This window comes from Lepidochelys olivacea (genome assembly GCF_965140295.1).
Source record: "Lepidochelys olivacea isolate rLepOli2 genome assembly, chromosome: 1".
Lineage (NCBI taxonomy): Eukaryota > Metazoa > Chordata > Testudines > Cheloniidae > Lepidochelys > Lepidochelys olivacea.
In genome coordinates this window covers 190,542,703-190,567,477 of record NC_140411.1, presented here as the reverse complement: position 1 = coordinate 190,567,477, position 24,775 = coordinate 190,542,703, and the positions used below count along the sequence as shown (strand labels likewise).

Below are 24,775 nucleotides of genomic sequence, written 5' to 3'. Positions count from 1 at the left end.
CTCTTCCTGTTTAATGTGCATGTACAGCAGATAAAGATGTTTTAGACGGTGTCTCCAATATGACACACAATTTGACTTTTCATTACATCTGATGTCTCTGAAGGAGATGAGTAAATAAGTAAAATAAACCAATTTGTGCTTAATCCAGATAGCGAGGAAGCAGAGCTGGTAATAATGGGAAGAATACAAAGGAAATGGCTAGGAACTGTGGGTGTTCCTGTTTCCGACTCTCACAATTTTATTGAGCCACACAATATTTTGTGCTTTTCTTCGAGCTTTAGCTTCTGGAATTAGGTTATTACCTGAGAATCTCAGTTTTCATTAAAAACAAGTACTTTTCTAGCCTTCATGTTGCAGGGAAAAACTTGAAAACATAAACGCTAGACATTCTAATGACAGAAGGCAAATAAAAAGAACCCAAAATAAAATTTTAAAAAACCTTATTACTTTTAAGCCAGCCTTTGGGGGGCTCGGGGAGGACTAACACGATGTTTGAAACCTTGAATAGGCCTGAGTGTACCTTTTCGTGGAGTTCCTTCTATGACATTTGCTAATAAGGTTTTCTGTCTTGGTGTCATTTTGGATCTATTTGTGCACATGTACTCTCAAGTAACATCTGTGGTTTCTACTGTAGTGCTTTTTTTCACCGTAATTAGCATGGAAGCTGACTGGTGCTTTTCCATATGTACCTCACCACATTGATTCATGCAACTGTAAGCTCTAGGTTAGGTTACTGCAATGCACTCTTCTTGGGGCTACCTTTGAAAAGGGCTTGGAAAGATTCAGCTAGTACAGAATCCATCTGCTCATCTCTTGTGAATGGCAAGTTATTGTGAGCATATAGCTCTACCATAGCGTGTTCTTCACCCAATACCTATTTGCTATCAGGCTGATTAGCCTACTGAGACCCAAATGGTCAGAGATGCCTCTCTCTGTATCCTATGGAAAGAATGAAAATGCTTTTCTGAGCAGGGACTTTTTTATTACCAGAGTCTGGTGAGCATGGGAGAATTGTGTAAGATTTCTTTGAGCTGAGCTGGTATTTTCTCAGTAGGACATATGTTTATGTTGGGGCTTGGTTCTGTGGACTTTCTCGATACTAGTCCTTGTGCAAGTAGACGTGCTCGCTGGGACCCACACATCAGAGATGGCAGAGACAGATTTTCATTAATGTAAGGCAAGTCACCTGCAAAATACAAAACTCCCAAGTATACAAATTCAGGCAAATTAATGGAAGGAAATTAAGAACATGGCCCTATGTTTAAATTTCATCATAGATAGCAGAAGTATAGAACTAATACTGTATGATCATTTGCAAACCTAGATGACAAATTAGTCAACACAATCCTTCTTTAGACATGTAAATAAGTGGCCTGATTCTCAGAGCTGCTTGAGCATGGACAACTCTGATTTGACAGTTGCTCAGCACCTCATTAAATAAGGCTATTCACTTAGGAACTTAAATGTGTTTAATTTTAGACACTCAAGTTTGAAAAATTTAGTCTAAATGCACCATATGTTATAAAGATTTTTGTGTTCTAATTTTAAATGCAAGTAAAAAGAAAACACTCTGGAAAAACGAGAATCAGATTTTAATGTGCAAAGGTTTATGACGAGTTATCAAACTAGCACTCTACAGTAGACAGAGACAAATAAAAAGAAGAACAAAGCAGGGGAATAAGCATAATCCAGTTTACATGTTCAGCAACTCAAGATGCAAGAATACATTTATAAGCATCCCACTATGGTGCTGGACTTCATCAAGATGCTATTTTGAAAGCAAATGTAAAACCAAATCTCTGTGTACTTTAAGAAACACAAAGACACTTTCTTATTTTTATTGCAGTAAAATGATACCAAGTTTCATGAATAAAGCTGACAAAATATAAAGAAAGAGACTTTTCTTTTTTGGACAGTAAGACACAATGGCAATAGATAAGCAGATAGATAGAAAGAAGAGGAAAGGGTTAAGCCCATCGACTTCCTCTTAGAGTTTCTCTTAAAAGAGCATTCTGACTTACAATCTTTTATTTTTATTTAAAAAAATGGCAAAAAACCTCACCATATGTGTGAACACCTGTATGTTTCATCGTGGTATAGCTGTGTGGATTTGTACAGCTTTGCAAGGTTCTGAGCCTAACAAAAATGCATATAAAAGAATTGTTGTTTTAAAAAGTTTAATTGTTTTTAATTTGAGCGAGTGGGAGTGTCATATGGTGGCTGGGCTCATAAAGTAGAGATGGACAAACTTATGTATCTGTGACAAACTTAGCTCATTTCCCTGAGTGAGGAATGTGACAAATATGACAACCACATGCAGTATCTTTGGGGCAGCATATTGTATTAAGTTTATGAAAGTGTTATATAATGCTATGGGCCAGGGATTGTGTGCAACTCCAAGGTGGGGAAGGCTTGTAACAGCTCCTCCAGGAACTAAGACTAGTGGAGAGTGGTTAATGTGAATCACTCAAGTTGTAAACACCTCCAGAGAGGTACCTGGGTAGGTCTGCATACACTGATTCAAAGTGGATTTTCCAAAGATCAACAGACAAAGAAAGGGCTTTTGTCATAGAAAGGTCTACTAGGGCCCTGTAAGACTGAGGGATGATCCTGGTAAGCTTTGAGCATATGGGAACTTTTATTGGTTTTATACGGTTTATCTGTAGTGCTTTTATTTTAAAAATAAATGTGCTTGCTTAGAAAGAGCTGTGAGGTAACTTGTAACGGCTGGCAATACAGTGTTCGTAGCCCTCAGAGACAAAGCAATGCACAGTTGCTGGCCGTTAGGCAGACTGTGACAGAGAAGATGAGTAATGAAGGAGGTCACCTGAATAATTCAGATCAGGCTTAGGGATCCCAGAGAGGGAATATGAAGAGCTTGGGTGAAGTATGCAACACTGTAGATTGGTAGGGCTGGGATTGCTAGGCAGGACAGAGCATGGGAAGCTGCAGCTGGCCTGAGGAAACAGCTGTAGGTGAGTGCTGCAAGGGGCAAGACTGGCTTCTGTAGGGAGTCAAAGGAGTGTTTTGGATTTTAACCCAACTCCAGAAGTGAGGGCTGAGTACCCTAGGTAACCAGAGGGTGACACTGTTTGGGTTACAATCCAGCTCCAGGAAAGAGGACTGAGGTGATAGGGGTCCCCATTCAGAGGGAGAGAGATGCTGAACTGAACCTAGGTCTGGTAAGAAGGGCTGCATTCTGATTAAAGGAGAGAGAACTATTTGAACTGTGGAGTACTAATGTGTGGCCTAAATAAATTGAACCTCCTCCAGAATGTTTTAAGATAATATTGACTAGGTGGAGTCTTTGAGGAGCCCTGAGAATGAGGGAAACTGAGGCAGGGTGTTGCAGAGCCATCCAAGGCCACAAAGTGTGCTCTGGAGGCAGTGCCTCATTTATAGGGGAAAACAGTTTCAAATAGTTGTTGCACTTTTATTATGCAAAACTGCTCTGGGTCACAAAATTCAGTTTTGCAGGACATTAGTCCATAATGTGCGCTGTGCCCTTTGGAGGGTTATGTTAAAGACCTGGGCAGTAATTCAGAAATATTTAATCTGTGTGTTTGTGAGGTGGGGTGCTATGCTTCTTTGGGATGGTTTTAAATTGTGACTGGTATACTCTAAAGGGGGAAAAATAAGTTAGTCTCTTGCTGTCCTTAGGATTCAGGAGCAGAAGTTAACACTGAAAGGGATGGTTTATCAATATCAAGGAAATGGCTGAACTTCAGTGGAGAAGGGAAGGCGTTATTTGTATGTATTGTAACATTTTAGTATTTAAATATTTACAGTTGTTTAACAGAAAAAGTTGAACTATATCCTTAGAACATTTTTATCTTCAAATATCTTGTAGCTTCTTTCATCTTTCGTGTTTGTCATTTCCCATTTACTCTTATATTAACAAAGTGTTATTACAAAAATTTCCTCACCTGTGTTTTTAATCACATGCTGTACCCAGTGGTGCACATGCTTGCACAGAGGACAGGAATGGACTGGTATATCTAGTTGTTTAAACAATCACACTTATCCTAACCATAAACAAGGAAGCAACTGACTCCACTTGGCAAAGAAACATGCTAAAAGCCAATTTCTCCAGGAACTATGCAGAATGCAAATAAACATTTGGCTTCTAATTTGCCTAAATGTTTGTTTTACCCAATAGTCTTCACCAGTTCTAGTCACAGACTGCAGATAGGCTCTGTCCCTCTTTTGGCAGCCACTGTTGTAACTGCATCTGAAGATTACTTCTTTGAGCTACAGAGAGAAGGTCCTTTAAAGAATTACTGCTTTCTTCCAACCTCCTTATATACTGTATGCTAAATGCTTCTGAGCAACAGTATGTTTGAAGAAAAGTTTCCAGGTTAACTGAAGTTGCTTAGTTGTGTGACCTGATTAACTGAATCACAAAGTTGAAATAGTTTTCTTCACTTACCCCATAGGTTGGCTTCATCTGGAGATAACGGCCCATGGCTAATGTTATGTCAAATGACACTTATACATAACCAGCAAAAGAAATTGTGAATCTGATATTATAAAAACTTTGAAAATCTGTTGAGGTTGCAAAATATGCAAAACTTAACCTTTAAGAGTTCTATATCTTCTTTAGTTCCTAAAGAAGGTGAAAGGTGTTGACAGTCTAGAGCAAAGATGTGAAGAAGCTAATGCAGACATCAGTGCATTACCCTTTTAAGATGGATTTTCAATCAGGTTATGGGAGTGGATGAGGGAAGGATACAATGTGTGTCCTTTCTTAGCTGGCAATCCATTTTGATTCTAAATTTAACATATTTTGACCCAGATTTTCCCATCCCACCTTAAACTGTGGAGGGGACATTATACGAGCAGGGGAGGGTATGCCTTGTATGTGTAAGAGCCCCTTCCAATATGCCAACTCAGTATATGCCAACTCAAGATTTTATCGTGTTTCTCACTTTTTTTCTAAAACCCCCAACTTCTGGAGTAAGGCAATTACATGAAAATCTCAGCTTTCATTACAAAAAAAAGTGTCTAGCCTATGGTTAAGGAGAAAAGCTTGAAAATATGAACCCTAAAGGCTCAAAAACTAGAAGCAATATTGCCAACCTCAAAAAATCATGAGTCATACCCCAGAAAATTAGGTGGTTTATTATTTTTAAATTCCCCCTCCTCACTCCAGTATGTGTGACAATTATAGTGTTGTCCAATCTCCCAAATCATAGAGCAAGGTGGTTTTGGCCCCTGCAGCAGGAGTTCACTGGAAGACCCCACTGAGATCAAATTGCAGAGATTTCTATATAATGTGCTATTGACACACAGCTTCTTCTCAGACTCCAAAATTCTAACTACTTTGTCTTTCTTAGCCCCACATCTGCGCATCCTCCAGTCTAGCAACAAACAATGCAGCCCCCCCCCCCCGTCCAGGTTTGTCCCTTGGCCCTCAGCACATCTCTCCTGCAACTCCAGAAGTTCTTCACCCACAGCCTCCACCCCTTACTAGGCCTGGCATTGCTGCATCAGAAAGGAGAAGGGGTGAAGACAACAGACTGACCCATTTGCACAAGAGGAGAAGAAGGTACAGAACCACAGAAGGAACAGAGAGGAAAGAATTGCTGGGCTCTTTCTGCTCACTCTTCCCCTCTTGTGAAAATAGGATCTGCTGCTCTCTCTCCTGCTACTCAAAAATTCTGAGAGGAAGGGAAAGCACTCTGTCTTTTTCCTAGAGCAGCGTTGATTTGGCTGCCCTTCCCCAGGAGGCAGTGAAGTTTAGAACGCAACCAATCCGAAGTTTTTCTCCTGGGCAGGGCTGCAAGTTGTTTTAGCAAGGACTTAAAATCACACAATTCACAGTTAAATTATGTAAGTTGGCAACACTAGGCAACAGGATTTATTTAAAAATTGTGTATAAGTTTATAAGTTTCATGATTTTGGAGTCTCTCTCCCAAGCACTCCACCCAGATTATAGCTGCCTCGGGGGTGGCAGCTAGGTATGTGATAAAGTGGTGTTTTTGTTTTTTTTTTTGTATTTTTAAACTGGGGCTGTAATAACTCTTGGATGCAGCTTCTCTGGGGTCTAGAAGGAGGATATGTCTTCCCTGTCTGGATCTGTGTACAGAGTCCTCTGCTGGGTTTAGAGAGGGGGAGGAATAATACCAGAGAGACATCAGATGGTACCTCCTGTACAATGAAAGGTGTATGTGGTTAGGGGTAAGACCTCTCTTACGTGGGGTTTTGGGGCACAATCTGATCCTTTACATTTTTTTTAAAGGACACGACACAGTAGAACTGTCACTCTCTCTAATCTACCCTTGCCACACAAGTACTAGTATAATGTTCTGTAACTATACAGAAACATTTAATGCAAATTAATAATTCTCCTAAATATTTTTTCACTCCATGTAATTTTCAACAGAAAAAAAGATGAGAAATTACACCCAGCAAAGTGAGACTGCAGCTGATGTTTTATCTTAATGCAGTTGTCATAAATATAAAGGGAAGGGTAAACCCCTTTAAAATCCCTCCTGGCCAAAGGAAAAATCCTCTCACCTGTAAAGGGTTAAGAAGCTAAAGGTAACTTCGCTGGCACCTGACCAAAATGACCAATGAGGAGACAAGATACTTTCAAAAGCTGGGAGGAGGGAGAGAAACAAAGGGTCTGTGTGTCTGTCTATATGCTGCTTTTGCTGGGGATAGACCAGGAATGGAGTCTTAGAACTTTAGTAAGTAATCTAGCTAGGTATGTGTTAGATTATGATTTCTTTAAATGGCTGAGAAAAGAATTGTGCTGAATAGAATGACTATTTCTGTCTGTGTATCTTTTTTGTAACTTAAGGTTTTGCCTAGAGGGGTTCTCTATGTTTTTGAATCTAATTACCCTGTAAGGTATCTACCATCCTGATTTTACAGGGGGGATTTCTTCATTTCTATTTACTTCTATTTTTATTAAAAGTCTTCTTGTAAGAAACTGAATGATTTTTCATTGTTCTCAGATCCAAGGGTTTGGGTCTGTGGTCACCTATGCAAATTGGTGAGGATTTTTACCAAACCTTTCCCAGGAAGTGGGGTGCAAGGGTTGGGAGGATTTTGGGGAGAAAGATGTGTCCAAACTGCATTTCCCAGTAAACAGTAAACCTAGTTAAAGTTTGGTGGTGGCAGTGGATATTCCAAGTACAAAGGATAAAATTAATTTGTGCCTTGGGGAAGTTTTAACCTAAGCTGGTAAAAGTAAGCTTAGGAGGTTTTCATGCAGGTCCCCACATCTGTACCCTAGAGTTCAGAGTGGGGGAGGAACCTTGACAGTAGTATAATTCACTGTCCATTTTCCCCATGATTCGATATCTCTTGGTCGTTAGAAAAATTGCTCAATACTGTCTATTGTTTTGCTCTTAGATCAAATAAATTAAGCAATTGAACAGTAGAAAAGAGGTAATCTACACTGCTATACATTTGTAATTTACATGAATAACATCTTATATTCCCCCTTCACCTGTTTTAAATTATAAGATCTAAATCATTTTTTTTGATTTGTGAGTGTATGAGAAATGCACGAATTATAGGCATCAAGAAAGCAAAATTAAATGCTGATGAAAGAATCTATCGCTGCTAGTAGGGAAAAAAACAGTTAACTGACAGTGTTAACAATTGTTGTTTTTACTGATGTAGGATCAGAGAAACACCTCTAAAATCAGATCTTAATATTTATTAAATATTCTGAGAAAGGTTTTGAAGGGTCAGGAAAATTAGACCAATGACCTGCTTTGATCCTGGTTATCTCTTAGGAAGTGCTCGTACTGAGGCAGCTGCTGTTATAAGTATTTAGGGGTCTCAAATCTGAGTAGTTATTCTGTTAATTTGAATTTCTCCTACCTTTTATTATCATCATAGTCATACTTGCTTTAAAATTCAACAAGAATCTAGTATGTTTACCATTCTATCAATCAGAAATATATTTGATTAACTATAAAAGGAAAGATAGATGCTTATTGAAAATATTTTTTAACTCAGGATAGGGGTTTTTGTTATGTGGTGTTTTTATTATATTCTTTCCCTTCACCTCTGCATTTAACTAAGAATGACTTAACATTTTCCATTCTATAAATATGCTGTTTTTACCTTTATTCCTTCCAGCTCATTCATTCACACACTTTCTTCCTTTTTAATAAGTAATATATGAAAACAGAAAAACCTTTGACCATAAACTGTTCTTAGGCTTACCATTGTAAATCTTGAGTTGCCTATGTGTTAACTCTGAGGATAATGGTGTTATTCCAGATTTACTTGATTATAACTGAAACTGTAATGTGCTCAGTTGTCCGAAAAGCATACAGTCCAAAGTGGTTGCTATCTGAATGAAGAATGTGGTCTAGAAAGGAGTATTTCAGGTGTTGAGTGACAAATAATTTTATCCCCAAAATTACTAAAAATTTATAATCTAGACTCTAGAGGAAAAAAGAAATGTCAGATCTTGGTTGTTTCTCAATGCCAATTCAGGGATGTGACTCCCACCATCTTTGCAGTAGGTTTTTCTCTCAAGTGTAAGGGGGCACCAGGGTTAAAACCAAGCAAAATAATGACAATTATTAACTGTGGCCTTTTCTTGTAGCTGCAGGCCACAGTGAGAGGCAGGCCGCATCCACACACACTGCCATGGAGCTACAAATGGCAGCAAAAGGCTTTGGTAGTGGGGAGGCAGTAGGAAAAGGCTTTGGCAGCTCCTTGCTGTTGCAGCCTTTCCCTGCAGTGGGATGCTGCACTGCTAACAATAGCACTGTAGAGTTTAGAGTAGGTGGCACTGTTTGGACATGCAGAAAACCATGCAGGTTTATATACTCTAAGGGTTCAGGCATATAGGGTCCTCTGCTCTACCTTCCTAACCCATGGCTCCTCCTCTGTGCTGCTGTTTATATCCCTACGAGCTGGGTATGCAGTGCCTGTACTCTACTTGCCACTAAATGTAAACTTACTCTGACTCTTTTTTATAATTAAATGAAGGAAAATAAAATAATAATCAATGGTTATTTTAGATACTAACATTTTCTATATGCATTTAAATGTAAAACATTTCCAACTATACACCTCAAAGTCATCTCAAGTGCTTAAATAATAGCCCAGGTTTGCACCACTGAGAGGAAACAGACCTGAGGTAGAAGTAACCAACACTCTTTTTGTATGCAAAACATTTTCCAACCATCAGTGGTTTTTCTTAACATTGAAGGCTTTAGACTACTTATAAAGGTAATTACTTTCAGTAAAACAATTCTTTAGCAACTTTTGAGTAGTTTTAAATTTGATGCTTTTACTTGCAAAGTGGGGGTGGGAGGAGAGGGTAAAGGAAAGCCCACTTTTATGGTTCAGTTTTATGGTTTCTGATAATCTCTTCTGCATCACTTTTTAAATTCTGATTCCAGCATCAACCAATGTGCCACTGATCCATGCTCTCACTCATGCCCAAGCTCCTTGATCTATTCTGTCCATCATCCATCCTTTCGCCACATCATCATAGCTCACCAGTCAGTCTCCTGTCTCTAAATCCCACATCTTCCCAGTTAAAATCTCTGTTTCTCCTTCTACACCTACCCCCATGCATTCATTAAAACTACCTCTAGACCCACAGTCCATCCTCTGACTTCTGCTGAGTATCCCCAATTCATCCTCTGCCCACACACCTCTTCAATCCATGATCATTGCCATCTGTCCATCTTCTGAGACCCCCAGCAGTCCCCTATTTACCTTTTCCCCAACCCCAGTACCATGAATCAATTTTCTGTCCTTCATGGTAATTAATTTTTTATTCCTTCCCTTCAGCCAAATGATTTCCAGACAAATCTCTCCTCAGTCCAACCCTCTTCCACTCAGCCTCCTCAATCAATTATTTTGGGGGTGGCATCTACTCATCCTCTTCCGCTACCACCTTACGCCTGTATTTCTTCGTAGGCCTATCAATTCACATTATGCCCTCACAAAATACATTCTCTGTGGTTGCTACAGACCACCCAATTAATCCATCCTCTGCTCTATAGGCACCACCAATCAACTGATCCTTTAGACAACTCAATCAACCAGCTGTTTCCACAGGCCCCGCCATTAATTGATTCTTCACTTAACAGGCTACTGAAGGCTACTTTTATTCTTAGACATTAACTCTTCCTCACTGCCATAGCCAATTCACCTCATCCCTCTAGAAATTTCTGCCTCCCCACAGCACTGCACTGCAGCCAGGTGACCCTCTGCCTTCCCCCGACAACTGATCGTCTGTCTCTCCCTGACACACCTCTCAGCCAATCTACCTTCTCTTTCTCCCAGCCAGTTGATTTCCCTGCCTGTACCAGACCCTCATATAACTCCAGGCTCCATTCAAGCTTCATCGTAGAACTGTCTCCAACTGATCCCCATTTTTTCCCCTCTTTGGTTTGCTGGGCATTCTGAAAAACTGGGGTAGGGTGGGATTGATTTGGAAAAATTCTTCAAAATTTCCAGTGAAACAAAAAGTTGGAAAAATTCATGTTTGGTCAAATGAAAGTTTTTGTCCAAACCAAAAGTAAACACTTAAATGATTAAAACAAAATTTGAACGGTTTTTATTTTTTTTAAATGAACTAAAATTTCAACTGAAATAATTTTGAATTGAAAAACCAAATGTGTTTTGAAAATGTCAAAACAAAATGTGCTTTGAATTTTCTCTTTTCGGCTTATTTCAACTGAATCAACTTAGCAAAATCTACACAAATTCACAATGTTTTTAATTGACCCGAATCTTCATTTTTGGGGTGGGGGGTGAATTTTAGGCAACTCTTTTTGCCCAGCTCTAGTTCCCAGTAGTCCTGTTCCTCCTCTGACTGCACAGTGTCACCGTATGCTTGTGAGGGCACTCCCCTAGGAAAGGACAGAATCAGTGCGATATCTGTTCTGCTCCCAGGGCTTTCATAGCCAGGTAGTGAGTGTCACAAGAGAAGCCAGAGCAGCTCATTCTATTCCTGAATCCCTTCCTTTCTTGTTATATGTAGGGCTTCTGTTTTTCAGAGTTTATTCATCTCATTTACTCGGGTTTATTTTTAGCACTTTGAGTTTTATGTAGATGTCTAAAAATCATTTTCACATCTTTCTCTTGTGTATATACTGAAATGAATAATGTATATCACACTACTGTAATGAATAATCCCTCTGTAATGTTCCTTACTGCACTTTAATGTAGTACTGTTTCAAACTGAGTTAGTACTGGGGAACCTTGAGTGCACACCAACAGGGTCTACATGGGCCAAGTAATGTGCAACAAGTTATTGCACTTTAGAAATCCTATCCTTACAGTCTGCATTATTATTCTGTATAGAAAAGCCCTTTGATACAAGTAACCATTTCCAGTGTTTGTCGGACAAACACCTATCTTTTTTTTTATTCGGGTGTTTTGTCTGTTTAGCAGTTAGAATTGAAAATCAGAAGCCCTACTTGTATGTGAGGAGGGAGCTGCTGTAGGAGGGCAGAGCATCTGATCAGTGTTGTATGCTCACACAGACACTGCAGGGACAGGAGAAAAGAAAGTGTAGAGGAAGCGTGATGCCCTATAGTATCTGTCTCTGTGGTCCTGGATGTGGTAGTGGGAAGATGGGCTCTGTGGCATCTCATTCCTTCTGTTCTGCTTATCAGCTCTGTCGGAGACATTATAGACCCCTAAGGAAGAACTTCCTTTTAATACTAAGGCTTTATCGAGAATGGAAAAAGCTTTCTTCCATAATTATTATGCTTATCACAGCTCCTTATTCAACAATTTTTATCTTAGCACTTAAACAACTTACTAGCATGTTTTCCTTCACCGCATTGTCAAGATGGTTAAGTCCCAGGCAGACTGCAAAGGGCTACAAAAGGATCTCTCAAAACTGGGTGACTGGACAACAAAATGGCAGATGAAATTCAATGTTGATGAATGCAAAGTAGTGCACATTGGAAAACATAATCCCAACTATACATATAAAATGATGGGGTCTAAATTAGCTGTCACCATTCAAGAAAGAGATATTGGAGTCATTGTGGATAGTTCTCTGAAAACATCCACTAAATGTGCAGCAGCAGTCAAAAAAGTTAATGAAAAGTTGGAAATCATTAAGAAAGGGATAGATAATAGGACAGAAAATATCATATTGCCTCTATATAAATCTATGGTATGCCCACACCTTGAATACTGCATGCAGATGTGGTCACCCCATCTCAAAAACGGAAATTGGAAAAGGTTCAGAAGAGGGCAACAAAAATGATTAGGGGTATGGAATTGCTTCCGTAAGAGGAAAGATTAATAAGACTGGGACTTTTCAGCTTGGAAAAGAGACGACTAATTGGGGATGTGATAGAGGTCTATAAAATCATGACTGATGTGGAGAAAGTAAATAAGGAAGTGTTATTTACTCCTTCACATAACACAAGAACTAGGGGTCACCAAACAAAATGATTAGGCAGTAGGTTTAAAACAAACAAAGGGAAGTATTTCTTCATACAACACACAGTCAACCCTGTGGAACTGTTTGCCAGAGGATGTTGTGAAGCTGAAGACTATAACAGGGTTCAAAAAAGAACTAGATACATTCATGGAGGATAGGTCCATCAATGGCTATTAGCCAGGATGGGCAGGGATGGTGTCCCTAGCCTCTGTTTTCCAGAAGATGGGAATGAGCAACAGGGAATGGATCACTTGATGATTTCCTGTTCGTTCCCCCTGGGGCACCTGGCATTGGCCACTGTCAGAAGACAGGATACAGGGCTAGATGGACCTTTGGTCGGACCAAGTATGGCTATTCTTATGTCCATAAGCTTCACACATCCATTTGATTCAAATTGATTATATAGTTACCTTTTTACAAGGGATGTTCCTACATGTGGTTTCATACCTCTCAACCTGCCCAGGCCCAAATGTGGGAGACAATGTGTGACACAGACCCTATGTGAGACAATAAAATCTATTCATTTGGGAAACTTAAAAGGTGGTGAGATTCATATATTTAGTGTAAATAACTCATGCTTTATTTCTTCTATAACTTTCAATAATAGTGAAAAGAAACCCTATTTGTATGGAGATAAATAACTTTGGGACTAAAATGAGTGAAGTCAATCAAAATAAGGAAAACTTAAGATGTATTTATAGTTTATAGAAGCAATAGTTTTCTTGAGGGAGAAGTGTACGGTGTTTCTTATTTGTCATATTAAAAGCACTTTTTTTTCCTTTTGACTCCCAAAATATTGAAATATAAAGGGAATACATTGGAAGTCAAAGCTGAGGTAGTGGTAATTTATTCTTACTTTATTGTGTTATAGAGAAATTGGCTACTCTTTCACACTAGATCTTAGATTTTTTTGTTGTTGAAATGCAATACTTACCCATCACTCTTCGATTGGAGGCAAACATAATTGCTATAACATTAGTTCTCTCATCTAAGAAAGTACTTAACTGGTACAGTTGAAAGGCTATTTATCCCCTCCCCCATTTCTCAGGTATTTGCTAGGCGGAACAGCAAAAAATTGCCCCTGTGAACAGAGTAATACAAAATTCTTAATTCTAATTGTTAACACAGTGATACAAATCTAGATGTTCCAAAGTCCTCAGATAATAGTGTTGATGCAGTATTATATAGTCTGTTTTTGGCATTGCCTTTTAACTTTCCTCAGCACCTTTCCAGCAATCCTCAGTGACATTCCCCTTGCATCACTGGGTTATGTAAGAGGCACTCAAGGTTGAAGTGGTTCTTAGAAACCCTGTTTGGAACTAAGTAAGTCAAAGCACTGCTATTGCATTTCCAAACGTAGTGATGCAACACTTTTGCTGCATTTTTCCTACATAATCACCATGCCCCAGACATATTAATTACAGGTAAATGGAAGTCTGAGAAGTGCCTTCCCAACCTTTGTGTTACAAGAGACTCCTTGCTACAAAAGTCTATTTTCAGTTATCTGAATCTGCCCGGATCGTTGGGTAGTGACTGATCTACCAGGGATCGATTTATTGCATCTAGTGTAGACGTGAGAAATCGATCCTTGATCGGTCTGCCATTGACTCCTGAACTCCACCGCGGTGAGAGGCGGAAGCGGAGTCGACGGGGGAGCGGTGGCAGTTGACCCCGCGCCGTGAGGACATGAGGTAAGTCGACCTAAGATATGTCAACTTCAGCTATGCTATTCTTGTAGCTGAAGTTGCGTATGTTAGGTCGATCCCCCCATCCAGTGTAGATCAGGCCTTAGAACTCTTTTACACTACTTAGTTATAAGATTTGTATAAAAATTATCCTTATTAAAACAAGTACTCACTTGAGTATATAACTAATTCTGGGTTGTTGTTTTTTCTACTGGACTTTAAGGGGCAATGGAGTAGGATATGAGGTGTTGAAAATGCCTCTTTGTATCAGCACCCTCACATTTCCCCCCAAATAAATAAGTATACTAAAGTGATATGGAAAAATTGGGTCTATTAAATGCTTTGTATCATGTTCCACATCAGTAGAAAGAGCTTTTTGCTCCTATTGAAATATTTAGTTACAGTAATAGGAAAAAATAATTATACATCAGTAAATACTAGACAGATTACTTAACAGACTAGGTATAATAATGGGCAGACTATATGAACCTGAAGTTCTCAGGTCTCTAATATTCTTCAGTTAACAATGAACTCTTAGGATTTCAAAGTTAACTCTCTGTATGTGCCTTTACATTATATCATTCAAAGCTAAAGCTCAAACTCTGCATGTGTTAGTATTGTGTACTTCATGCTGTCCAATTTTGCAAGGCAATTTTAGTTTTTGGTAAGACCATCAAAACAGTATCTTCTACAAATGACATAACTGTCATTTATTTGTTAATATTAGAATCATTGCAAACCTGATTGTTTATATAAACAGTTTTAGCCCTCATGCTGATATTACATGGTACATAAAGAAACTGAGACTTTCAACGCTACCAATTATTAGCATGTACTTCAGTTTGACAGCCTGACCCAGCACCTATAAAATGTGCGCCCTGTGAAGGCTTGGTGCTTGATACTGTAAATTATAAATGAAGAGTTAGCAAAAAGTGGCAGACTGGCTCAGCGAATGAGGATTACAAAGCTGAGAGAAACATTAAATTGACTGGCTAGGTGGATATTTCCTAAAAGGAGTTAGGAAATATTTAATTGTCATGAGAATAAGACTGGTCTCTCTGGATCTAGTTGTCATGAGTGAGCAACTCTCATAGCTATTTCAATTGTATTTGGTTTTGGTGGGCTCCTGATGCGCTACAATAAAAATGATATTAAACTAAACATTTTACATAGCTGATTTTCATGTTAACGTTTGCCTCAAATGGTCTGAGGTCTGTTACATATCACATTTGCTTCATATATTTTTCCTTTATCTTCATTCCCTGTAACTCATTTATTCTCTTCCCTTTACGTAATTTGTTTTTAAAATATGGAAATGAGACAAAACATTCTTAAGGTTATCCATGACTTCTCTCTTTAAAGTAGATATCTGCTTTAAATCAGTGAGAAGCCATGTGAGGTAAAATAACTTATTTTCCTCACTACACTGGTAACTTTGAAAACCACACTTGCTTCTCCCAGTAGATGTTTGTTGCCTGCTGACTTGTACATGTTGCTGACAGCAGTATGAATGCTTGCTAGCCAGCTTTAACCCCTCAAGCAAGCAGGAAAAATACATATTTTGATTGTATTCCTCTTCTCCCATCCTTCATATGTTGCCTGGTTTCTCCCTGAAGTGCTAAGACAACATGTCCTTGCATAAGATGGTACAAAACTTAGCACAGCAGGACCCTGACTCTGGGTATGGTTGTCATTATTAATACTAATACCATTTCATTCTCCAAGAGGTGTATTTTCTGCTTCATTCATACATCTCCTGGGTGACCTCTGAGAGGTAGCTCCAATTCTGCACAATGTCACTGTGGGTTCACTGTCTTTGCCCCTTGTGCACCAGTTCGTCCAAACATTTGAAGACTTTATTTTTAACTGCTGGAGGCAGTGTGAGCCAGTTGATAAAGCACTAAAATGGGCATCAGGAAACCTGGGTTCTATTCACAGCTCTGCCACTGATGGGCTGTGCAACTTTGGGCAAGTCACTTCACATCTGTACCTCAGAGTCCATGCCTGTAAAGCAGGGACAATGATATTGTATGTTTAGCATCAAAGGCCTACAATTTTCAGGCATAACACATTTTTCTATTTACTCATCATGGCACTAGATGATTTTTGCTAATTAAACTGGTTTATAGACTGAAAAATAAGAGTAATTTTTTGTTCATTAAATCTTTGACTACATAAAATTAAAAAGGTCAGTCCCTCATTGCACTCTGCATGAGCTCCACTGTGACATGATGCCCAGTTCTGCCTTGTGCTATCCTAAAAGGACTACTGGTCGGCATTCTGGCCACTTAAAGCTTTGTTTAGTGCAAAGAGCAGGCCTGTTGCTGTTGATCCTTCATGGTTTGCAGCATATTGACAATAATCCAGATCTCCAGGTCAGCACCTAATGGGGTTCAGGGTCATATCTTTGCCAACTTCCTTCCCTCTCGAGGTTATTGTGTGGTGTCGGGGCTGTGAGTAGTAAGAGAAGTCCCTGCATTCCCATGTGGAAGTTATGTGGGTCATGCAAATGAGGACAGATGTTTCTTACACTTTTCTTCTGATAAGGGGCAGGCAGAATATTTTGAGAAGAAAATTGAAATCCTACTAGGTGTAACAGGAATCTGTTTTTCTTATATAATTGTGTCAAAAAAAGTATGTATTAGCCTTCATATACACTGGCAATAAATGGAGGCTGTAAGAGGTCAATTGAAATGGACTTAAAATCTATTTGATACAATAAAAGCAATCTGTGTGGGTACCAAAGAGACCAGTGTCAGAGGGTAAATATTGACATGAGCTACCATGATGCAAACTGTTCAGAGGGATAAGTAGAAAGAGAACTGAAGAGCTGCCTACAGCTACTGATCAGTTACTGTAACTTTGAGAGTACAGGTTATCTACTAATCAGCATGGAGATCTCTTGATTGTAACCCAGCTCACGGTGCATGAAGTGCTCACGACCATTTGCTCACTCTTGAATTGGGACACTCTAGACAGACTTCTGCAGTCATGCATATGGTGATGGCAACAGCTTCCTGTGCGGCACCAGTTCACACCCTCCTGGAACCCCAAGGAGAGCCCTCTTTGGGGTCACATCTGCAATGAGGAGAGAGCAAGCCATTGGGTTATTCACTGCCTCCTTCTGTAAGCTCTATAAGGAATTTGGTGGGAAGTTATCTGAAGCACTCTCTTGAGTAGGGAGGATCCCCTAGAAACCAAGGGGAGATGAGGCAACAGCTCTGGAAGTGTCAGTCAATAAATGTAAGTAGTTCAGATTATTTTGCTTGGCTTTTAATTAAAGGAAGAGCACATGAACACACACTCTGAAAAACATTTAACACATTTCACCTGTTTATATTAAAGTTTAATATTGTTTAGTTTCTCAATTATATTTCAGTTGGAACTCAAATGGTTTTAAAAATTAGTCTTGTCATGTTAATTTTTGCTGAAATGGCTTTAATGTTTGAAATAAAATATTATAATGCAAATGCAAACGCAAACATGAATGGAGAGTACACAAGGTTAAAATCAATTAGAAGAATGTTAAATCTGAGTTATGGTGACACAGCAACATGTCCCAATCTCATAGATTTTTTTTTTTGGCCAGAAGGCACCATCGTGATGATCTACTCTGGCCTCCTGCATATTACAGGCCACAGAACTTCACCCACTAGCTCCTGGAATATTTGCAGGAATATGAATTCGAGTGTTATATGGCTTAAACTTGTGTTGTTGGAAAAAGACGTGTGCTGGGTAAAAGTTATACCGGTACAGTGGGTGTCACCTAGGGACAGCTGCTCCCACTTGAGCCTCTTCGTAAACGCAGCCACCGGTAGCATGGCCGTATGGACAGGCTCCTGATGCTGGAAGGAAGACATTAAAGTTATAGACAGATGCATCAGACAGGGCAGTAATATTAATATCCACCATTGCATAAACCCAATGAGCCTAACACTCGTGTAAGTGTCTTGGAGGTACTGTGGCTTCTGTACTAGTCCACTGTGCAGAGTAGCTTCCTAGGAGTTGGACAGGCTGTTTTGGAACCCCAGCTCTCTTGGGGAAGAGGGTGACAGGATGGGGAGGGGGAAAGGGAAACTGGTCCAACACTCACTTTTATATTTAGAGGTTAAATGTATTAGCCTAAATCAGGCTCAGGTGCATTCTACTTAGATCACTGAGGCTACCTCAAGGATGAATTCTGTCCAGTATGCTTCTCAGAGTTCAGACAGCAGCAGACTTCTCTTCGCTAAAAAACAAAACAAAAAGGTGTCCATTGAGGTGTCCATGCTTCATCTTTAAAGCTGGCTATATTTTTGACTCTAAAAAAAATCCTTTGTGTTTGCTATTTTTATAAAAAAGTGCTCTTTTAAATACATTATTTAAAAATAAACTACAAAGTAGTGAACAGAACATAAGAATAAGAATGATTTATGCAAGGGCTGCCCCTTCCTGAAATCATAAACCCATCCCAATTCTAGACCTTCTACACTTGGAGCTTCAATTTTGCAGGATAATTAAAAACATGAAAGTCTTAAACTCTTGTAGTACTTCAAATGGGCCCTGATCCTGCAATTGCCTGGGTACCCTGGCAGGGGAGAAAATTTAAAGTGACTTGGCCAGAGGGATGAGTCAAGAGAAGATGCAACCCCCCCAGATGATCAAAGCAGCCATTAGCAGGGGGAACTAGAAAGATACATGATCTGGAAGTACAAGTTTCAACACCACACAACATCCAAGAAAACAAAGACTTTCTGAACAACCAGACTCTGAAATCATTGCCACAGATACCACATGGTGGGGGAGAGGGGCAGTGATAAGGGAACTGCAAAGCACAGAAATTGAAGAAGCAGACTGACTTATTTCCAAAATGGGAAAGAGAACCAGGAGGCACTCAACCCAACTAGAAGTATGGAATTGTTATCTGATACTTAGCAAGTCTACTACCAAGGAACTTCTTTCTGGACAAAGAGAACAGAAAGCTACAGGCAACGTATTCAGTGGGTGTCCTTGTGATATGAAGCAAGCAGCTATGGAGAAATTCTTCAGCCACCCTAAGAAAGTAAATAATTGTCATTGGTAACTCCATTTTAAGTTAAGTGGGCAGACAATTCAGCGATGGACAACAAGACAGCGTTCTGTCCTCCTGGAGCAAAAATACAACATGTAACTGGAAGATTGGATGGAATTATGAAGTTTTCTGATACCATTGGAACATGTGACCTGGAACTACTACAGATTATAGAAGACTTCAGGAATCTTGAAAGGGAGCTGAAGAAGAGGAAAGTCCAAATGATTTCTTGGTGATTCTTCAGGTCCCACTAGTAAGAGAGAAGAAAAGGCAGTAAATACTGGAGGTGAACCGTTGGTTGTGTGACTAGTATGAAACTGAAGGTTTTGGTTTTGGGGGAAACAAAGCCACATTCCAGTAGGATAGATATTGGCACATGTATCTCAGGTCAGGGACGACTATTCTAATTTGAAGGTTAACCAGTGTAGCCATGGGGGTATTAAACAAACCTCAAAATGGATATGTGCTATGAGGTAAATGAAGTACAAACTCAAAATTGGTATATCATTAACAGACCCTACTTGTGTGGAAAGGAAAGATAAGAAAATATTCAGTTGCCTATATACCAGTACGAGGAGTCTGAGTAACAATCAAGAGGAATTGGAAAAATCTCATTAAAGATGTAATTGGCATTACTGAAACCTGGTGGGATGACTTGCATTATTGGAATTAAAATCATTGGTTATATAACCTGTTCAGAGTGGGTAAAAGATGTTTGGGAACTGAACCGCTACATTAAGAGACACTCTACATTAAATACAGCATTATATGTTATCAGTAACTCAGAACCACAGGATTTTGAATGCATATGGATCAATGTGCTAACTAGAACTAACACAGTCCAGGAAGGGGTACTGATGAGTGTTTGTAACAAACAATCGAATCAAACCAAACAGGTTGAGTTACTCCTTAAGTACCTGTTCGGAATGTGTGGAAAGAAAAAATATATTATGGGGGACTTCCATTGCAAAGACACATGCTGGAGATCTAATGCAGCTGGTAATAAAATAACACAAGTTTGTAAAAATTATAGACTTTCTAACACAAAGTATTGCACCCAATACAAGGAAACTCTATTTTGGACCTCATGACTGATAAAAATTAATTCATCAGTGTAATGGAAGTTGGTGGTTGCCTTTGGATCAGTGATCATGATCTGATGGCATTTGATACTGGCAAACAGAGGAAAAAGTCTAATTTGTCAAAGTTAATGAAAACTGAGGGAAATTGAGTTAAATAAAAATTTTAGACAAATAGGTGAATGTGCCTTCTCTTCCCATTCCCTCTTTGCATGGATTCTAATCCTTCAGAGGGCCTTCCTAGGCAGGAGACAGTGCCACAAAACTTTCCGCATGGGAAGCAGATAACGTGTGGATGGTCCATTTTGCTTAGCGATCTTGGGCATAAGCTAATAGACTGCTAAGGGTTAAATTCCTGCATTTCTCTGACATCATCATATAGGGAAAATTACTGAAACATTGTTTGACTTACCAATACCTCTACAGCTTTTTGTATTTGTAATTGGTAATTTTTAAAAAAAAAAAACTTTTGTTCAATGTTACTGTATTCATTTATATCCTAGTTTTGGTTTTTATCTTTATTTTACTATTGTAGTGATAGTCTAGTACTGTCAACTACTTCATGTTTATATTTTTTCTTTTTCTGTTTGACAATTTTTGTTTTTTTCCTGGCTTTATTTTTTGGTTGGTTAATTGTTGATCCTTTTTCACTAATGAAATTTCAATTAACACAGATTTTATGTGTATGAAACCCTCGCTAGTAGCTTTGAGCCTCATCTGATTCTTATTGAATTCAGTGGGTTATGGTTTGGGACCTTTCTACAGCCTCTCAGGGGTTACTATTTAATTAGTACTTCAGTTTCTACTAGGGGAGCTCACACCTTATTTATTTTGTGCCAATGACAGAAAGCGTTTTTTTTAAATCAGAACTCCATTATGCAATGGCAATTATTGTAAAAACAGCTGTATCTGTCTTTAAAAAAATGCTAATCTAAATTTTTATCATAATTTCAGTGATGAATATACCCTAGTTTTAAAAAGTTGATAGTCATTACATGTATAGCTTTTTTGATCCCAGAAACCATTACTCAAGAAAGCAGTTCAAACTCAAGGGTATTGTCCAACTGAAGTAAAGGTTGCTCCCTCTTGCTGACTCTTTGTACCTGCTTAGTCTTAACAGCTTGAGGCAGGGACTGTCCCTTTGGAACAGCTGGAAAATCATGAGAACCATGGGTTTGTTACCACAAACAAATAAGACATGCATGGTGCATAGTTCATTTCCTGGCTAGCTGTTCAGGGGTGTGAACTTCATCTGCTGTGAGCCATGGGGTAGCAACAAGCGTAACTCTTACCTTTTTGTGTGATGGAAGTAATGACAACCCAATATTACCAGGGCTATATCTTATAAGTACCTAAACTTTGATCTTGCTGTTGAAAAGTAAAATGGTACTTGTGAAAGAGCTAGGCTGGTTGTTCACCATGTCTCTCTCTCTCTCTCTCTCTGTGTGTGTGTGTGTGTGTGTGTGTGTGTGTGTGTGTGTGTGTGTGGAGGGAACTATAGGATGCAACTTAAAAAAATATTCTTCTCAGAGGCCTGGTTGATACTTTCTTAAAACACCATAACTGGAGAAATAGAATTAACAGTGCTAGTCAACAATGAACATTATATCTCAATCTTAGTTTATGATTCTGATTTGAGACCATAATGTCAAACATAACTGTTCCATTAGTACAGGTACAGTCTGGCACATCACAAGATACTGAATTTACTGACAGTTTCAAGAGTTCTGAATTGTGTGTGGTATGTTTTTTGCATAATTAAGATAGGGAAGAGAGCCAGTTTGCCATGCTTTTTTATTTGAACACATATAAACCCAAAAATCTTTTAGAAAAGAATGTTTTTATTACTTTTGTCAGTGTAATGATATCCAAACCCCTTGTCATGTAATAAAAAATATACATGAAAATTGCAAAAGATTCACAGTGTACAAAATTTTAGAAATGATAGTATCTTTTAGCACTTAATCCAAATAGACTAGCAAAACTAATCATCGTCAGACTTTCTAGTTGTTTTTTGTTCTAGGCTTAAAGATTCAGTTACAAATGATGACATGTAAAATGGAGATAATGACCTTTATAAAGTGCTTTTGAGATGTACCAATGAAAGTGCTGTGGTAGAGCTAAATGGTGGTATTATATTGATTGATTGCATTATTTCTTTGCATTTTACCCCAATTACATTTAACTTTAAAATGTGGAAATGACTAAACTCTGCTTTTCTTCATTTTTAAAGTTCACAAAACTTGAATCCAGAAACACATCTGAATGAAAACTTTCCCATGCTTCCAGGTGGGGGTGGTGTCTGAAAATGGGTTTCCTCATTCAGGCATATATAGTTATAACCACTGGACACCACAATGGTGTAATACACTTTTAAATTACACTGTAGAAAAGATTGAATTTTCATATAATAAGTCATATCTTCTGGGATTTAACTATGAAAGATAATCACAAAGCTAAAATTCTATTAGTAGGTACAGCCAAGCAACCCCATTGACTTTAGTGGGACTAAACTAGTGCTGTAGAGGAAGAACTAGCCAAATTAATGCAGGCTTGGTATTTAAATTATAGCACTCTATTTCTATGTCTAGAACAAATTAAGTATCTGATGTGTATATATATACATATATTTTTTATTTCTAGTGGTGTTGCTTGATACTACAGCTGCACTTGGAGAGCTAGGATGGAAAACCTATCCTTTAAATGGGGTAAGTCAAGCTCTCGTTTTGCTTTTGTTGTCCTTTTTATTCAGCACTATTTTACTTTCCTGCAGTATGTACTAATGGAAAAGATTTTGGGATAGTGAATTGAAGTATCTGAATTGTGGTTAACACTAAGAGCCCCCAGAATAGCAAGGTAATATGTGCACATATTACAGTGCCATCAGCTGCTACTTCTATAGGTAATGGTTTGTCAGGGTTTCTCATGTCTGTATTTGGAGGTGTGTAATTCACTTATGGATATCTTTTCTGTCCTAAAACTTAAATTGAGTTTTTAAATCAGGAACAAGCTTTCTTTAAATTTTATAAAAAATAATTTATCCATTTATTACAGTAGTTTGAAACAATTTATATGATCAAAGTGGCATTTTTGATTCCACTGTCTGATGCGTGATTACAAATGTTAATTCTGAAGGCCTATTAAAATATTGTAAAAGAGTGAAAACAAAGCTATCAAGGTTTAGAAAATTGATATATTTATGTAAAGTGGCTTTTTCTTATGACATTTTAATCAAAAGTTCAGTATCCTAGATAATGTTTTTACACAATTGCACAGTATTGTTAATATAGATTGACATGACCAGAGGCACAGGGTGCTTTGCAGGGCACAAGGCCTCAGAGCTTTGCAGATGGCTGGCATGCTTGGAGATTACGTGACCAGACTGGGAGGGGGAAGAAGGTGTTTTGTTTTTGTTTTTTTTAAATGTAACCTCTTGAGAAATATTGGTGGCTGATCTTCAAATGGCATATTGCTGTTTCCACCTGTCCAGTGCTCTTAACAGCACATTTGTCATTTTTAGTATCACTTTTAATGAAGATAGTCTATTGAAGCAATTAAGTCCTTTTTATATGTTGGGTCCTTATTCTAAGGATGACCTGAATTTAGCTATCTCTTGCCTTGTGTGTCATTTCTTTTCATATTGGGTGGTATTATCTTTTAATTGCTGTATATGATGCATGTGCTGTGTTGACTTCTGAAACAGACTGAGCTATAGAGCACCGAGGGTATTTTGTATGCAGGGATAAGCCTTTTGTTTCATTCTCTGTGGGTTTTTCTTTCTTGCAACGCATTCTAGAAGGAAATAAAAGTTGTCCATCCTCAGCACCTTAATAATCTGTTCTTTAAAAGTGCTGCTAGTGTCTGCCCCCAGGGACTCCAAGCAACGTGACATTTCTTAATCTCAGCCTATTTTCAAAATAATAGATAACGTTTTTCAGGCTTTTCCAGTCCTTTGTATTCTTAGACAAGATTTTAGTCTGTTAATACATATCTCAGTATTTTACACTTTTGCATGCAGTTTCATATAGTCTGAATCCTAAATTCTGAAGGTTTTCTTTGGAAATTATGGACAAAATAAACAGGCTCAGAGCCTGAAAGCTACAATATGAGCCAAATACCTTTTAGCTTAGTCAAATGATGAGTTCCATTAAAATCAACAGGACTACTTGTGTGCATAAGACAAGCAAGATCTGATACCATTTCCATTAAGTAGCAATGGGTTTTTCATATGCTTTCTTGAAAGCTATAACTGTTCCACCAACAACAGATCTAAAATGCAAGCAGGAAGAAACAACAAAGATGACTTACACAATAACCATCAGAACATGCCTGTTTTGGCTGCTCATGTAAGTACCCTTCCCCCTCTCAATTTTGTAGCTCACTTAAATCACAGATACGTTGATGTTTTGCCAGAGGAATTGCTTCTACTTGGTCAGTCTTAGGAATTGGTCTTATTTCTCTGATACAAAGAGCTTACATATGAATTAATTGTAAATATTTGGGGTTCAGTTTATTTTTAAGATATGCTATGGTCTTTCTTGGGAATCTGACAAAAAATGGTCAC

General features: G+C 38.5%; 1 protein-coding gene across 1 annotated transcript in view; it reads left to right on the top strand.

Annotated features, from left to right (window-relative positions):
* Window positions 1-24,775, top strand: part of EPHA6 (EPH receptor A6) — an 850,663-nt gene that overhangs the window by 14,657 nt on the left and 811,231 nt on the right. The window contains exon 2 of the mRNA XM_084646856.1: window positions 22,855-22,919. Within this exon, the coding sequence (XP_084502982.1) occupies window positions 22,855-22,919 (65 nt within the window). The remainder of the gene's footprint in view (window positions 1-22,854; window positions 22,920-24,775) is intronic.